Here is a 17,968-nt window from a genome sequence, read left to right as displayed (position 1 = left end):
AGTTTTACAGACTCATGTTCTGTCTTAAGTAGCAAACTTCCATCTTTATGAACATATCCATGCTGGACAATTATATTTAAAGAGTAAATAGTTCCTCTACAGCCAAGGCTGGTGTTGGATAAATCTCTAAATGGGTGTGTGTGCGTATGTTAGACAGGTTCTGTATTACATCCTCATGTGTCATCTGTGACCCTGAGATCAAGAGAAAACTTTAATCTTCAGACCGCGAAGCTAAGGAAGGCCCAAGGATGAGAGAGAGAAGAAAGGAAACAGCTAGATACCAAATAAACATCAACCGGATGAAATAAGTTCTGTCAGGCACATTACTCACCTAGCTTGCCAAACAATTCCACTCCCAGTGCAGCATAGATAAAAAACAGGAGCATAAAAAGTAGGCCAAGGTTCCCTACCTACACAAGGAGAAAGCAGAACAAGGGTCAGGCAAGTTGAGGTCACGAATTAAATTACTCCATCGCATTTTCAACACAAGCAAAAGAAGGACTGGTGTCCAGAGGCTAATCATCATCTCCTCTGGCTTCCAACACTCTGGTCCCCTTTCATGGTTCTGCTTTAACAGACCCAGAGAAGTCTCCTGTGTTGGGGAAGGATCAGATGCTCCCACGTGCAAAGCAGCCTCTGTGGCTAGTGTCTCTCCATCGCCCTTCCGCTTACCGGGAATGCTGCCTTCATCTGTAATTTGGCCAACCCGTAGCTGTAGCCTCAGCAGCACTTAACTTCAGCGCAGTGGTAGTTTAAGTGACCTGGTGCTCTGGTTTGAGTTTTAAGGGTCTTTCCTTTCTGTTTGCCAGGTTTGAGACTCTGAGCACAAAGGCTGAGGGTTTCAAGACAGTGACATTAACAAGACATGTCACAAGCCACAAGAGGAACTGCCTGGTTTTCAAAGGTTTCGCTGGTCTGGAAGGCTTTCAGAAAAGGAACATATGCTCCAGTAAGATGTAAAGCTCTCCTAGCCTTGCCACTTTACAGATACTTCTCAACAACAATTACCCGAATTTTAGCTTTCAGTGTCTCAAAAGAAAAGCCTTATTCCAGATACCATCACTTAAATGCGAGCACCTCACGCGGTGCAAACACTGTGTGGTGTGCTACTACTAGGTATTAACATGCACGGCACGGTGGCTGAAGGGGATGGTAATAGAAGTGCAGTGATGCTAAACGGAACACAAAGGTTCTTAATAACAATGGCATTACAGTTATCCACACTGGAGTCAATCATTACATGGAGTTGAAGCCTTTAAAACATTTCAAAGAGCAGATTTTTTGTCATTCCGGCAGAGAACATAAAGGGCAGAGTAACCTGCCCAGCTAACCACCTGCGTTTTACCTGCGACTGGCCACGTTTACTTTCCCTGCCACTTTTAAATGCCTCATGTCTATCAGCTTGTAATGGAGATAGAGCGATCGAGTTCTCCAGTTAGACACGGTGTCAAAAGCATCATTTTATCTCTAAGTAAAAATGAAATAGGTGGTGATTCAGGTAGTCAAGCTGAGGGGCTGATGATCTCCAAGGTATCTTCTAGTGAACTCTACAGTTTGAGCGCGCTTTCTTCTCTGAGGCAGCACAGCCGCAGTGTTGCTGGGTATTTTGACCATGCTGCTTAATTTCATTAGAAAGGTTATCAGTATGATACCTGTTATCATAAAATTAACACAGCTATCATTTATGAAGTAGGGTTTTTTTTGGTATTAAAGAAATGGGAATAGTCAAATCACCCAGTGGAGACTGTAATTGCTATAAAGCCTAAACTGGCTAAACATGGAGCTTTGCAATTCCACTAACATTATTACCATACTCCAGGGGATAATAGAGATAATACAGTGACATGGATGGCTGGTCTAGATTATTTCATCTCTATGTACCATCTTCTGGAATAGTGTTTCCTAACTCATGTCTGCTGGACCACTGGTGGTTTGTAAGACATTAGAAGGCAGTCTGCAAAATGACTGCAAATCAGAAAACACAAGAAAACAGGCACACGCGCAAATGCACACACACACACAGATGGGGAGGCAAATGAGCAAATAATTAAAGGGAAGGAAAATAAAAGTGATAAACAAGTTTTCTAGTTTGAATGTATATTAAAACCTGATGTAGCACTGCAGAAGAGGGTCTTGGATTTTTTTCAAAGAAGCCTATAAGCTGAATATTTTACTGCTATATTAATGCCTAATAAATCAGCCTGCAAACTTTTGGCATTGATGAAATTCCAAAGAATTTAGACTAACATCAAAATTATTCATTACCAGGTTATCAGTCAAAACTATTATCTATTTCTCAACATGTCAAGCATGTTATGAGTTGACATTTGCTCATAAACAATTTGCCTACTATCTAGTGTGCATTTGTAAAAGATTCTGTATTTAAGATCGTGACTAATTACATTACTGAACCAATGTGTCTCATAACTAGTCCTTCAAAGACCAGTTTACACTCATGGGTTTGCTGTGTTTGATGCTTTTGGCTCAAGGCACCACAGCCATAAGCATACTCTAAAAATACTAAGGGAAGCATGTTTGCTGAAGTGGTGTTTGCTGGTGTCTAAGGTTGCATCTGGCCTTGGCTGAGAGCAGACACATGCGCAGTTCCAAAACTCAGCTGATGCACAGGATCTCTTGGGAAGTGACTGAATGTCTGACTCTGATTTGGAAACTTGGATACGTGAAAGAGAGATGTGGGAGACAGCAGCAAGTGAAAGACCCTGGGATGGATGATAGGACCACCTTCACTCTTAAACTCCATCCCACCCTGTATCTAGACATCCAGAGCTGCTCCCTATGTGCAGCTGCTGCCCTGACCACCCCCCTGAAGACATAGCATTCACATGGATATGTGCAGGCAGTTGGTGGCTCCTGATGTTGGAGAGGGCAGCCCACAAACACCTGGTGCTCAAGAGTATGTGGCTAAGCAAAATAGCTCACCTCTTACCTAGGTGCTTCAGCAAAGCTGCTTGGTCTATTTGTGTAGCTTCTGGCTGTACTGAATCAGTAGAAGTCAGTGCCAGATTTAATATTTTGTCCCTGTTAGTCCATGGCGCTCTGGTACATGTCCCTCAGGAAAGTAAAGGAAGGTCCTCTTCAGCGCATGGCTTTCACCAAGGCCTGAGTACAGAGAAGGACCCAAGGCATGTTCTCAGAGATGGGCTGAGGCGGAGGCAGTGAGGTCAGCCAGCGGCTGCTGAGTAGCAGAGAAGGCAGACTGTATGTGTGCCTGTGACCTTGAGTGAGTCATTCCTCTCCTGTAACTCAACATACCCATTTGTAATACCCTTGTGGATAGGTAATTAATGTCTCTAAAGGACTTGAGATCTACTGAGACCAGGCAAGGAAAAGATTGTGCATGAATCATGTTGATGGAAGGAACGGGAGGGAGCAGGAGCACATCCAGGCACTTTTCTCCAGCAGCCAAAGGCTAGGATGCCAGTGCTGGACTCTCCATCAGGGACAGAGATCCAGCTCTGGTCAGCAACCTCAACTTTGGCAACTGGTCACCCAAGCAGGCTCTGAGAAGTGGTTCTGCTCTAGCAGCACTGAACAGGTCAGCCCATGCTCTGTTTATCCATCAGACTCCCCCTGACTTGGGCTGGTGCCTTTGGCTGGGCAGAGAAATCTACAGATAACCCCTCCCTCTGGCAGCCAGGGTCTATCCATCATTTGCTGTGGCTCCAGTGTTGAGGGGAGGCTGTGGCCTGTAGGGAGTGAAGCAGAGATGAAGAATGTCTTGGAGATGTTTTTGGTGCCCTCAAGTACCTCAGAGAAGCCACAAGAGAAGATGAAGACACTGGTGAATATCTGTGATTCCTCCTGGTCCTTCACTTTCTGGCATCGTGGCTCTCATATACTGCTGGCAAAAGTGTCTGTGTGCCTGTGACAAAGGGATACTGTGGGGAGAGAGACTTGAGTCCTCCATCTCACCCAGAGGAGCAGGGAGGCCCTGTGTGAGGACCTACCACCCTTCACCATGCTGCATTCCAGATGGTTCTGTGATCTACCATTGTGAAAGCCCTGGAATAACCCTGCTCAGCAGCAAGGAAAGCAACTCTCCTCTCCACACACCCAGCCAAACCCTTCTCCCACTGCCCTGCACGGGCTGGGGAGGCTGTCTCTGCTTTAGCTCTGTGGACATCATTGCTATTAGTTTTTTGCCTCCCCCTAAGTGACACTGCAGTAGCTAAGCACCACTGCATGTCCCATCTGAGTTCAACCTCTGACCTATACCACTAAGCAAAAAGTCCATAGCTGCAGGCAGATAGAGCAACTATGCCAGGTTGTGTTAGCCTGATATGCAAGTGTGTTGCACTGGTCATGTACAACAGGACATGGTCACCTGGGCACTATCACTGTGCTGTCAGCTGTGTGATCCTATCCAAGTCCCCCTAGATCCTGCTGGCCTCTACGCTCCCTGCTCTGGGAGAGGCACTGATGAAACACATGTCTTCTGCTGCTCTATTCCTGCAATGGCTGGCTGAAGCACGCTACAGCTCCTCTTGTGTCTCTCTCTGCTCTGACATCAACTATTTCTGCATCACTGGCCCACACCTTGGCATTTCAGTTGTCCATGCAGGCAATGCACACAGCTCCCTGGGATGCCTGTCAAGAGCAATTTCTCATAAAACTAAGCCTCTGCCAATCCTTTACAAGGACATGAGTCCTCCTCATCTTCCTTCCAGCACTCTCCCGCCAAAGCAATAATCCTGGCAGCAGGAAAACACAGGCTAATTTATGCGCTAGACCCAAGAGAAAATGAACACATTTGTCTGCTTGGAAAACAGAGGCCATCTGTGTGAATTCCAGGATTAGTGGAAAGGGCCAAACAGACCACCTTGGAGGCAAAAGTCATCTCCTTGGTGCAACCACAAGGCCACTGGCTGAATTGAATGAGCTCCCCTTTCTGTGCATCCACTCAGCCCCATGGAGACCAACGCTAGCAGCAAGCAGAATGGTGGTTTCTTTACCTAATGATTTCTGCTTTGCTACCTAAATCTCTCAGGCATTTCTGCACTTCTTTCCAGTGTGCATCACAGTACACACCTACCTGTCTTCCAGAATCTGTCTCATCTACAACACTTGCTAGTAAGACATTTCTATTCTTGCTCTCTGAGCTCCACAGTCACTGTGGGTTTTCGTGTCTGGCAAAAGCAGGCTATTGTTTCTGTCCCACAACTGCTGTTAGACAATGCCAGAAAACCTCCTCAAGAGCTGAAGTTGAGATAAGCACAGGATTTAGAGCACCGCGAAGAGTTAAACTCCTGGACAGGAACAAACTACAGACTCTGTCCTTCAGGGCGCTGATAGAACGAGGAGTTTTTCACTTTTTTCTTGGCATAGAGTCCATCTGGGGGCAGTTCCAAGCTTTGAAGACAAAGAGAAGGTATACTGTACAGTCCTGCATTTAATTAATGTGCCGTCCACAGACCAAATGAGAAAAAAGAAGGAAAAAAACCCGAGATCTTTTGATATGAAAATTTCACATTTTACTGTTGTTGGCCCTGCAGAGCCAGGATGGCATTTGGATTGGATTCCACTTTGTTCTCTCCATCAGGAAGAGCACTGGCACCTTAGCATTGACTGCGGGTTTTCTTATGGGCAATCGATACTAGAAGTACTGTACAGACTGAGCTGGGCTGCTTGGTGAGGTGGATTCACTTACACAACGAGCATTTTAACCCAGCCAAATGCAAAGTTACAAATCTGAGAGCGAAGTGCAGGCCACGCTACAGAAAAGGCAAATTGTCCTTTGGAAAGCAGGGCATGTGAAAAGAACCAAAGGATTACCACCAAATAGGAGTCTTACAGAGCAGACATTGCTTACAAAACCGATGCAGCCACCAGATGTATAAGCAAGGGGATATTCAGCTGAAGCATAAGAGTGGTATAACTCATTATATAGTCTTAATGGGGCCAGAACTCATAAAGAAGAGGAAAACAGTTGAAACGGGTCTTGAAAACCTGCTTCATACTGAGAGATTAAAGGAGTTCAATGTTCTGTTTGCCAGACTGCAAGAGATTATTTTATCTCTTACTGCTCCAGAAAGAAGAAGTTCTGGAAGAAAAAAAGCAAAATTGCATCCAGTGAAAAAACAAACTTGGTTAATTCAGACTAAAAACACCAGATCTTTTTTAGCAGAAAGAGTAAACATCTACTGGAAGAATGGATTTCATCAACAGGGTATGGCCAGTTCCCTAACACTTTGCATCCTTAAAACAAGACCAGGTGGCTTTTAAAACACATGCTGAAGTTCAGTGCAGAGCTGTGTGGCTTGTGTTATGCTGGGGGCAGACATCTGCGATCACAGGGGAGTTTTCGGTCTGTGAATGGCAGCACTGAACTGGCTTAATTAGGACTGGCAATGTCTAAGTGATGAAGTCAGTGCTGGTCACGCTAGTCCAGCTCTTTTTAGCAGCTCAGTTTAAAACAGTGGATCCATTTCAAGTTTACACCAGCGTAGCTCATTTTAGCACTTCATACTTTAAAGTCCATAACAGATTTTGTTTGTTCTCCAAAGGGTATGCCATGAGGGTACACCTTCAGAGCTGAGGCTGGCGGTGCCTTTCCAGGTGACCATGGCCCCACTACTAGTTCAACCTCTGTGAAATTGGAAAACTTGGATTCCTATTTGAAAAGGAAATACTGCCTCAAGACTGCACAGCAGTGCGTAAAAGAGCCAGTGCTGCACAAGCATAGATGGCCTATGGCAGGAACGTGATGATCGATTCACACCATCCTAAATGTTTGCTGGGACTAAGAGGGCATGGAGCTGGTGGGCAAAGAAGGTGACATTTTGAGATCTTTCCCTGACCACTCTTTCTGTCTCTCTTGCCTCTCCTCATTTGTTCTCCTCTACTCCATCTCATTTTTTTCAGAGGCATGGTGGAGGAGATCATCTCTGAACTGGTAGGCACAAGGTTACCAGACAAGGAGGATGTAGTAGGGTTGGAAGTCTTCCTGCATTGAAAACAACAGCTCAAGGTCAGTCTGAAGTTCCAGAAGAGAAGACTAAGCCTGTACCGTGACAGCTTCAACCTTGGATCAAAATGCTAAGATCCCCCCAAGTCTGGGGATAGCTGGTTCTCTAAGTGTTAGTCAAGCTGTATCTGCTGCTGAATAAAAGCAAATAGGAGGCTGATGAAAATCATCCCAAAGAGAAAGAAAAAAAAAGTGTACTGCAATGACAATACCTTGTCATGGTAAGCCCATAAATGGACATTCTACATGCACCAGACAAAGAATTTCCCCAAAAACCTTAATGAATAAACATCAAATTCATTTTTCTTGTCACTTCGAAGACATATTCGATGAGGATTTTCCAGCTGTGGTTTTAGGCCGCTAACTTAATTGGGGTAGGAGCTCTTCCACTGTCTTTGAAATGAAAGTTGTAGCTTTATAAAGAGTCATTGTTGTTGGAGAGGTCTTCACAAACTTCCCTTCTGAGTTTCTGAATTTCACTGGAGGACAAAGTGGCATTTTTATCTGCACAAGATCTGCTTGGAATATCCCTGGGGATTTCCCTTTAAAAGAGACTTTGGTTTGAATGAAAACTGCAAAAACACCCCAAGGAAACAAAAAGCCTGGCCTGCAGCCACCCTATTGTTTGGGGGGGGGAGAGAAAACAAGTAGAGGGAGAAAATATGCTCTGTAATCACAATGCTTTCAAAAGAAAAAGAATAGACACAAATCAAATGCTTTCTTGAAATGCCAAAACAGGGGTCAGGCTGGTAAATTCCATGCTTTAGGCTCAGCCAAAATCCTTCACTGAAAAGGAAATCTGAATACCAAAGGGCAAATGTCTCAGATTAGAAACATCTTTATGGCAGTGATGAAAAGTAAATGGGTCTTTCCAAGAAAAAGAAATTCCCCTTGTTTCCCAGTTCATTTTGAATAGCTCATGGGTTTCTTTGTACTTAGCAACTAACTCACAGGGGTACATTTGGGTAACTACATGTACTAGTTCTACTGATTCTCATATGGCCACTCATATTCTGGAAGAGATGTCTACATGGTGTCTGCTTTTGGCCAAGCCACAGTGCTACCATCCTGCCTCTGCAGACAGCTGAAGCCGATCAAGATGTGACTGCCCACCATGGTGTGCTGCCATTTCCCTGTGCCTATGGGGCTGGGGCTAGGAGAGGGGAGGCCTGACTCCCAGCCCATCCCAGGGCACACTGCGCTGCCTTCCACACAGAATGGAGTGGGGCCACTCATAAAGATCCTTCCAATGACTCAGCTGTGGGATGTTTTGGAGGGGTTGAAAACTAAGGACTTGTCTGACCATGCCTGTGCATCCTAAAAGTGCTGCTTCTGAATTGCCAGCTCAGAGAAGAAGGCTGCAGAGTTCCTCTGCCTCATCCTTGATGGCCTGGCACCTCGTATTGATACTCACTTCTGCATAAAATGTGGCAGTAAACATTTCTAGTACTGTCTGGTGGGATACAGGATCCTGGTGATATATGAAATTGGATGTGTAGACAGCTGAGCTGACTCTAAAGACTGAACAACTAGGACTCAGACCATCAAACACACAAACTAGCAGAAGACAGCTTAAATAGCATAAGATTTTAAAAACAAAGGAACCCTTAACTTCTTGGAATTCTTCTGATGTGCTTTAGATCTTTTTGAGGGAGAAGTGCAAGTCAGCAAAACATTTCTTTCCTTCTTTTTTCAAATAAATGGATCCATAAAAAAGTGGTCCCAGGAACTGAATACTTGAAGGAACCCATCAAATATCATTAAGACTGGCAGCATCATTGTTCCTCTTGCAGCTCATGAGAATATAGTGATTTGAGACCCCACTTCAAGCTTTTAACACTCAGAAATGTCTCCCCTATTCCCCTTTTAAAGTCTGCAGCTCCTTTGTCAATAGGTGTCAATAAACATGGTTGCTCCTGTCTCAGAAAGAAAACAGCTGAGCTGGAAGCTGTCTACTTCCAATGCTTTCACCAACAGCTTTCTCTGTCTATCCTTGTGTTTCCTCAACTTGCCAGTGAAATCTGTGTTTTGTAAGAGCTCTGCCTACAGCAATTGGCTCTCTGTTAACTCTCCTTTCATCATTCCGGTTCTCCCATCTAACATACAATATGTGAGTAGGATGTGCCATATGAAACTCTTCTACCAAGGCACTGGTGGCAGCAGAGAAAGCTGATATCCTCCCCAGGTGGCTTCTAGTGCCCACCAAACGTGATGGCACAGAGCTGTCCCCAGGCCCAAAAAGCATAGTCCACTGAGAGGAACGAACTGGGCATGGATGAAGTCTGGGGGCTTACCTGGGGAAGCGCTTGTACCACGGTGTCCAGGAGAGCTCGCATCCCAGTAGCCATTTTAAGCAGTTTCAGCACTACAATGAGAATCAACTCCTGGTCAGCAGGGCTGGGAAGTATTTCATTCAAGCAAAACCCATAAAGGAAATCTAGCTTCAGATCTTGTAGGGAGGGTTTACATCTCTCTTGCATCTATTCATACAGATGGCAAGTTCACTGTATCCTGGCAGGGCCCACAGAACATCTGAACATCCTGACTACTTCTCACACCAATTAATGTTAAGGACATCAGTAAAACAGATCAAAAGCCAGAACTCCAGCGTGCCCTAGCAGGAAAATGGAAGAGTGATGGGAAGACACTTAGTCAGTGAAGAGCACCATCTCAGGCTTGATCCTCCCTTCTCCACCACTTCCTGCTGTTGTCTGGTAACAGTATAAAAGGTCTGTGATCCCAGGTGTGTATTAGAGACCACTCTAATGGTCTCTAATTAGAGACTACTCTAAGATGCCACTGGAAACACCCATGAAACCCCACCTAGCTTGTCTCTGAGTTGACATTTTGCAGCCTCATCACCTAACTGTTCTCAAGTCAAACTGAAACAGCAGGACTAGAAGAACAAATGGCCAAACCATTTCCTGATGTGTCTGGAGACCTACGGAGCAGGCCGTACCTCTTGCTATTCTCAGCACCCGCATGATGCGTATTATTGTGGGATTGATGGGCAGTGCAGCATTCATCTCAATTTCCTCCAGCGTGATTCCCACAATTGATAAGAGAACTATGGCCAAATCCAGCTGATTCCACCTAACAGACAAAGAGAGGAAGGACAAAAAAATCAAAATCATACATGCACAGACACCCAGGAGTAGAGAATTATCTGTTAATAAGAAGCAAAAGCAAATCCCAAATGCCTCATATCTGGGCTCATGATCTATGTGGTACAAAATCAACTCACTGCAGCTGGCACAGACAGCCTCTGAGCCGCAAGCTGCTGTAGGCTGTGACTGGGAAGTGTCCCTGCTTACTTCCCGCTCCCTATCTCCCCTCTGCTATCCACTTGGAGCCACTCTCAGTGACAAGACACTAGGCTAGAGGGACCTTTGATGTGATGCAATACAGCTGCTCCCATGTTATGTCACCTGTCTCTTGAATTACTCCCCTTGAGTGTCTTCATTGATTTCTACCCTAACACTTGCAGAGGCCCTTCCACACCAGCACTGGAAAGACAGTAAGAAATGAAGAAACTGAGTGTCTTTCCTATGCAATTTCCCTCCTAAGTAATATTGCTTATAGCAGCTTCCAACCACTCAGTCAGGATAAATGAAGCAAACAAGCTGATTGTGTGGAGAGGTGTCCAATCTTACCCTGCTCCCCAGCAAGTCGCCAGACCACAACATGCTTTCACACACATTTGCTTCTGGCTAAATGTTAGGCAGAATAGGATCCGTAGGTCTCTGCAGCTGGGATCTGAAGGCAGTGGGGCCGAACACAACTACCTCTGCCTTTGCCAATGGCTTTACAAAGCCAGCAGTCTACCAAAGGACCGGTTTGGACTGCAAAGGAGATTTGTTCTGAGGAGCTCTGTGACCTTAGGTTGCCAAAACTACTCTTTTGAGGACTGGATTGATGTCAACAGGTTGTTTCTGACCTCTAAGCTAAGCTGGTCAGACCTAGTGGAAAGGCAGATACTGAGGGAAAGAACGTATGTAGAATTTTGTAAGATTTCCTGAATTCCTTCTGCAAAGCAGCACCAGCAGTTCTTAAAATTTTTACTTCCTACACTATAAAGTTTGCACCCATGGAGAGACAGCCCTTTGCTTTTCCTTGCACACAGCATGTAGTACGATCATAGTAATGCTACATTTACCCAGCATCTGTCTTTGAAACTGGGTCAATACAGCTCTATCCCAAAGGCACAGGAGTTTAAAATACCCTCACCTGTCCTTAAAGAACCTTCGAAAACCAAATGCCACCAACTTCAGAACTGCCTCGAACACAAAAACTATGGTGAACACATAGTTGCAGTACTTCAGGGCTTCATCCAGGGACTGAAAAGAGAGACACCAGTTAGACCAGCCCAAGCTATCCTTTCCTAGAGCCCCTGCAGAGGAACTGGCAGGCACAAGGGTGGCACAGGCAGAGAGATGTAAGAAGTAAAGGCATAATAGCTTGCAGAGCTCAGTTAGTTACAAAACTGCACTGAAGCACACAGCAAAACTCAAATAAAGGAGTAGAAACTGCTACAAAAAACCCCCTCATAAGCACTAATACTAGTTGTGCTAAAAATGTGAAGAGCTATCAATCCTCCAACTTCAGTGCACAAATTGTTCAGTCTGGGTCAGAGAGAAAATTTTACCCCTTCCCCATCTAATGAAGTTTACTTCCTCTGAACTGCCTAGTCTTGGGTAGAATAAAAGACTTGATGGATCGTTTCTTTATTTCAGCATGGCAATCCTTAGGAAAATGGCTTTGCTTAAAACACTCAGAAAAATAAATAATGTTGGAGATGAATTAAATCTTGCCTTTTTGAAAAATGTTACATCTCTAGAGCTGGGCAAAGTATGTCCATATTTGGTGCAATGTTCACGCTCTCTGTAGAGTTGCTCTCGGAAGTTAGGAACCCGCAGTGTTTATACTTTAGGATGATGAGTGTTTATTTCATTGGAACTGTAGACCAACAATAGCAAAAGAATCTTGCTGGGACCTTAAAATAGATAGTTGCAGAGTGTAACAGCTCTTTGGTTGGGTGGGGATTTGGGGAGAGGAGGGAGGGAAGGGGAATTTAGTTAAATGTAGTATAGGTGTTTTACAGCAAGAAAATGACAACAATGAACATCAAAGCAGATGCAACTGGAAATAAAATGCAATAGAGAAGCCTGCAAAGCAATGTCTGCTTCACTGACAGGGGAAGCCTCAGGCCACGGGAAAGCTCTCCTCATCACATTTGTGTGATGACCGTGCTTTGCTGACCCCAGATATGTGGGATGACCATGCACTGATTTTTTGGGGTATAAGAGCTGAAAGTTTTTCAGATGCTGGCATTCCTCAATGCACTACTATCTCTATTTTTGTTCCAGTGCCTAAAATAAAACAACAGCTTAAAAGCATGTGGGACAATTTATTATTTCACCTGAAGCACACTGCCTGAGCCCGAATTCTTGTATCATTTGTCATGGTTTGCACTCAGATTTACACCACTGTGTTTTACATGAATATAAAACAAGTATAAATAAGACCTAATCTGGATAAATAACATTTACATGAGAAACAAAGGCTGTTATGCAAAGGAATTATGGGGGCAGAACAGCACACAGTCAGCTAAGTCAGCTAGCGTAAAACACACGTGCATTACCCGGTGGCTCAGTGCCCCTCGGGCTTAGCTTCCAGGAGGCATTTGCAGGTTACCTGGCAGACCATGCACTACTAGAAAAGTAAACACTGAGCCTAGAGCTCTGTGAATGATAAAGCGATGGAAGATTAATCTATGCAGCAAATGGACAGGCTATATGATTTATGCCAAAGGTTTCCTTGGGAAAGAAGGATTTTATGATACATAAAGAAAAGAAGGGTTGTGCTTAAGAGTCGGTTTATTCTAAATTCATTGAGGAGAAGAAACGTTGCTGTGCATGCATTAACTTCATGTTTATATCTGTTAATAGGATATTCTACAACTCTGGACTGTTTTGCAGTCCAAGGATCAGTCATGACTAGGATCAGGAAAGGAAGTATTTGGACTGGTCTTTTCCTAGTAAAAAGTTTAGGTCACTCTCTATTAGCCTTATTCTCTGCTTTTTTAATGCAAGAGCAGGGAAATCAAGCTTTTGACTGGGGCAAGTGACTCCCAAATGCTGGAGCTGGCCTAGAGTTAGATGGATTGCAATGCTGAGTCTGGAGCCTGCTGACACTTTCAAGCACCAGGGAACGGTCACAGGGAAGCAGGGCTGGCTGCAGACCTCACTGGTCAACGGTATTCCAAAGGAACAGTGATACAGTCCTCAGGTCCTCTGCTACCCCACACTGCTGTGTTTCACAGCCAACACGTTGATGGTGGCTCTTACCTTTGGCTGATTGTAGTGCTCCATTGACATAGTGATGACATTGACCCCAATGATGAACGTGATGAAGAGGTCAAGATAGTGGCTGGTGCAGAGGGTGTGAATGTACTTCCGTGCTGGGGAATAGTCAGCGTAGTAAGGCCTGCGTTGGGCTTCTGTAGAAAAAAAAAGGCAATGCAATGAACGCAGGCCCTGCTGCATGGTTGATAGCCATCACAATGTGGCCCGTGGGTCACGTCTTACACACACGGGGATTCAGCATGTGGGAGAACTGATTCAAGCAAGCCACATGAAATGGCCAAATGCTTCTACCTAGCACCTTCAGGAACCATAGTGGGGTTATCAGGCTGAGCCAAAACTCTTGTGCCTGCAGGATGGATCTCCACAGCTTTGACAACTAGGTCTGTTTTTCTCCCAAGTGCTCTCTGTTCTTACTGCTGTCTCTCAGGCTAGAGGACAAGATTTTCACTTAATGGGACCCTTGCCACAAACCAGGAAGGGTGAGAAGCAGGATGGAAATGAGACCCAAAGCCAAGAGAAAAGCTTCAAACCCAGCAAGGATTCAACTCCAGTTTAGACGAAGGGCCGAGGGCAGGTCTCATCAGTCTGGACTCTGATATGCATCTCCTAATCCCGCTGATGTCAGGCATGACCCACATAAGTAAGTGAAGAACATAACCTGAGCTCAGCTTCTGCAAGAGAACGCTTTTGGTGGATTTTAAAGGTCTAAAGAAAACATAGCGATGCCTGTGGCAAAGAAGGACACATGCGTGAGGGTTAGCAGCGCACAGGAGAGCATCAACAGCAATGGAGCGGGGTGCTCAGCATTTGTCTTGACAAAGACTGTCAGCACAAGGTCCTTGGGAAATACAAGAACAAGGGCATGGTTGCATCTAAAAAAACATTCAGGCTATGACCATGTGAAGTTTATATCTCTGCCTCTGGTCACGACTGCTCCTTTCTTCTCTTTGAAATGGGGAAATTTCTGTACATGACCAAGTTCCCGAGGCTGTTCCAAGGAGCGTTTGGACACTGCCCTGAGACTGAGTTGTATTTACTGTGCGTGTCTCTCTCAAATTAGACTGTGACCACAAGACGGCTGTGGGCACTCGGATGGAGTCGAATTCTTTTCAAACGCAAGAAATGTAAAAATTCAGAGTGTATTTAAGGCCAAAGTCAGCATTACTGTAGATTTTGCAAGTGGAAGAGACATGTTAGGTCATACTAAGTCAGAGCAGGATTGTTCTTAATGAAGAGGGATTTTTTTTTGCAAATGTTTTAGCAAATTCAGCTTTAAATGCATGAGGAGCTGGGGAAAAAGAGTGGCTTCACCTTAAAATTAAGGAGGTTCAAAAGTACTCAGTGACCCCCTGAAATACATTTTCCACTCCTCTCATCTTGCTAATATCTTTCAGATGGAGTGACTCTTGAAATGTGGGGTTTTTTTTTGGTAGTGCAACTGATGCCAGATTAAGAGTCCAAAACTCTAAAATAAATTGGATAAAGGGAAACTGAATCTGCTGCTCTCTTTCAACTACTATTTTTTCTGGTAGTTAAAAGTGAAGTGGAGGCATTTGAAAAAACATTTCCTTCTGACTGGGGTCACCTGGACTTATTTTTCCTGCTAATGGGTGTGGAAAAACAAGATGAAAGCAAACACAATTGTTTTTGAATGCATTTTTCTGTTGCTTTCATGTGCTTTAGTCCTACCAGACATCTTGGACTGGTAGGGCTGTCTTTGCTACTGAGCTCGGCTAATCGTCCGGTGTGTGTAAAAAATAATAATAAAAGCATTGCAGTATAATATTTATTTAAGTCTGTATAATGTGCTTTCATGTGTATTCAGGATTACGACATACTTTTTTTTTTTTTTTTTTTTTTTTGGAATTGTCTTCTTGGGAATGCAAAAAATCAGCTTGTTGGGAGGTCTGATAATACCCCAAATAGTAAAATTTTATATTGAGAGGCTATTTATTAATGACTAATGGTAGGTTAATGGATCTCAGAAGAACATTAGCAGTGATGGGCAGTGTGTGAATACACTGGCTATCAGCACATAGGGAAAACAGGCTATAGGTGACTCCAGCTACTCTCTAACCTGCACAAATGCAGCCATTGATTAACTTTTCAGTAAAAGATCAGGTATTTATTACATTTTATAAACTATAAAACTAAAGCATAATCCCAAGAAGACGTCTTCCACTGTAAAGCCACTGAACAGAAAACCTTCTAGGCTGCCTGTCAGCAACACAACTCTCTCTTTACATGGGCTGGGTATACAAATAGTAAAGAGGAACCACCCAGTCATAAAGGTGGGTCTGTTTTAGTGAAAGTGTCACAGAGGTCTGTGTCTGTACCCTCTGCCAGCGCTCAGCACTGGCTACACCTGGTCAACTGGTTGCTCAGAAAACCTGGGATAGGTTTAACTTGAGCTGGGATGAGGGAGCGCTAGGAAATGCCTTACTCATTTAGGATGCACCACATCCCTGAAGCCAGGCTAACAGATGAAGAAGAAACTTCTCCTGGGGGGACACATACAAGGACAGTCTGGGATAAAGTTGACAACACGCTGGAACACATGCAACAACACTGCCATGCTCAGTGCAGTAACCCATGCAATGTCCATTAGAGGAGATACCGCTCATGCGAGGCTAACAGAAGTGAGCAGGGGTGTGCAGGAAGGACAGGCCAGCTTCTGCTCTCGGCGATGCTGGTGTTGGGTCAGGACAATCCCGAAGGCAGAGGGGTTGCAGCAGGGTGAAAGCAGTGAGAGATCAGCCACACAGTGTCACTGCAGCTCTGATCCGCTCCGAGCAGGAGGGAGGCTGCGTTTCAGAGCTCCAAGGCCCCCAGCTCTGCTGGGTCACTGTTCATTCCTGGACCCTTTAGGAACAGAAGTTTTACTTCAGCCAACAGCACAGCAAGTGGCTCTGGCCTTCTTTCAGTTCAGACACACATTTTTACCTCTTAGTGAGAATATACTACGTTATTCTCCCCAGTTTGGGTATAAGTGGTCACTGCACACACCTACTGCTACAGCCTGCGCAATCAGAGACAAGGGGTCTGCAGAAGAACCTGTATGAGGAGAACAGTGGACCGTGGGGATGTGGGCACAGCAAACAGGGGAGATCTAATGCATCGTTAATTACAGCAGGCAAAATGCAACCTGTGCCTGTTTTCTCCAGGGAAATCGTTTCTGGGATGAGACTCCAATCAGCCAACTAGCAGACTTCTATCAAACACAGACAACTATCCTTTCAGCTGCAGCTGACGGTTTGAATTGGTGGAAATGCAGGAGGGAAAGGAGAAACCATCGAACGTATGCAAAAGGAAAACCGCAGTCCTTTCTCATCCCCACTTCTAGATGTTGGCTAATGCTTGAATCTCACCTCTCTGAAGAATATTTAAACTTTGCTTGTGATTCTGCTGACACAAAAACTAATGAAGCACTGTCTCCTAGCTTAAAAGCATTTAGGTTGGCATTACAATTACTAGCTACAGCTCCTCCATTATTCTCCTCTGCATGAAACATTAGAAAGCCCTAATGGGTTTATATGCATGCTTGGCACAGAGCAGCTCTATACCTGCAGCTGCCTGGAAAAATAAGAAAGATGGTTTGATAATTCCCTAGTTGGAAATACTAAAGACACAGATATGCAGTGCCCAAAATCTTAGTTACAGCTCAAATGTTTCTGCTGGATACAGAGATGGTTGTGGCATTGAGAGCACGGACTAATTTAAATACCACTGTGTGCTGCCCATGATTGCTCACCCCTAGAGAGAAAGGCGTACAGTCAGTGCTCTGAAAGGCATCTCTGCTGGGTCTCAGAACAAAACTGGCCTCTTCCTTCTACAATGCCCAGATGCTGAGCTCTGTTGGAAAATGCCTCAGAGAAACACAGTTGTGGCCACGTTCCTCTCGTACAGAGTGGAAATCAGGAAAAAGCATTTGGCTTTTCTCAATTCTCAGATTTTGGGGTCTTCCCGGGGACCAGTGACTTGGTGACACTACTGAAAGGCACTCTCTGCTCCCCAGCTAGGGCCTCCCCCAGCCTGTGTCAGGCATTTCCAGCTTTTCCAGTGTTGCCTGCACTGCTTTCAGCACACAGCATCATCCAGACTCCGCTTGCAGCCTTTGAAGCCCAGGGTACTGCCTGTGTTTGACCTGACGTCGTGCTCTGCTCAGCGGGCCAGGGGCTGCTGGCTTCACAGCAGATACAGCCGGGTTGGATTTGGCCCCATATCCTAAGCAGAGAGGAGATCAAGCTGATCCATGTGGGTTTAATCAAAAACTTTAATCTGGGGAGGCTGGTTTCAGTCTGTGTCTTCTGAGAACCTCATTAAAAGGTTAGAAGCTGCAGGATTATTAAATTACACTACACTTATTTACATAGTAGATATAGTGGATGGAGGTAGTGACTGCGTCAGGAAAATATTTTTGTTTATCTTGAATTTTTACCTTCACATGAAGAAGTACGCTGTGCAGTTCTGCCTTTAAAACCACATCAAACGCATTCCTACGGTGCATTCAACCCCCTGCCCTCTTCTCTCATGTGAGCAGAGTTAACTGGGAAACTCAGTGTCTTCTGGGGTGTGAGGCGTCGCCCTCTCTCTATCGCTCCATGAAAGTGGCCATCAG

General features: G+C 44.8%; 1 protein-coding gene across 1 annotated transcript in view; it reads right to left on the bottom strand.

The window, feature by feature from the left end:
- CACNA1H (calcium voltage-gated channel subunit alpha1 H) overlaps positions 1–17,968 on the bottom strand; it is a gene marked incomplete at its 5' end in the record, with an annotated part of 256,893 nt that overhangs the window by 15,429 nt on the left and 223,496 nt on the right. Inside the window, 5 exons of the mRNA XM_082006716.1 lie at positions 332–410; positions 9,280–9,350; positions 9,945–10,078; positions 11,213–11,322; positions 13,333–13,484. Coding sequence (XP_081862842.1) covers positions 332–410; positions 9,280–9,350; positions 9,945–10,078; positions 11,213–11,322; positions 13,333–13,484 — 546 coding nt within the window. The remainder of the gene's footprint in view (positions 1–331; positions 411–9,279; positions 9,351–9,944; positions 10,079–11,212; positions 11,323–13,332; positions 13,485–17,968) is intronic.

This window comes from Phaethon aethereus, assembly GCF_964289735.1.
Source record: "Phaethon aethereus genome assembly, chromosome: 15".
NCBI classification, from domain to species: Eukaryota; Metazoa; Chordata; class Aves; order Phaethontiformes; family Phaethontidae; genus Phaethon; species Phaethon aethereus.
Note: the sequence above shows the minus strand (reverse complement) of the source record. Positions and strands in the feature narration are given on the sequence as shown.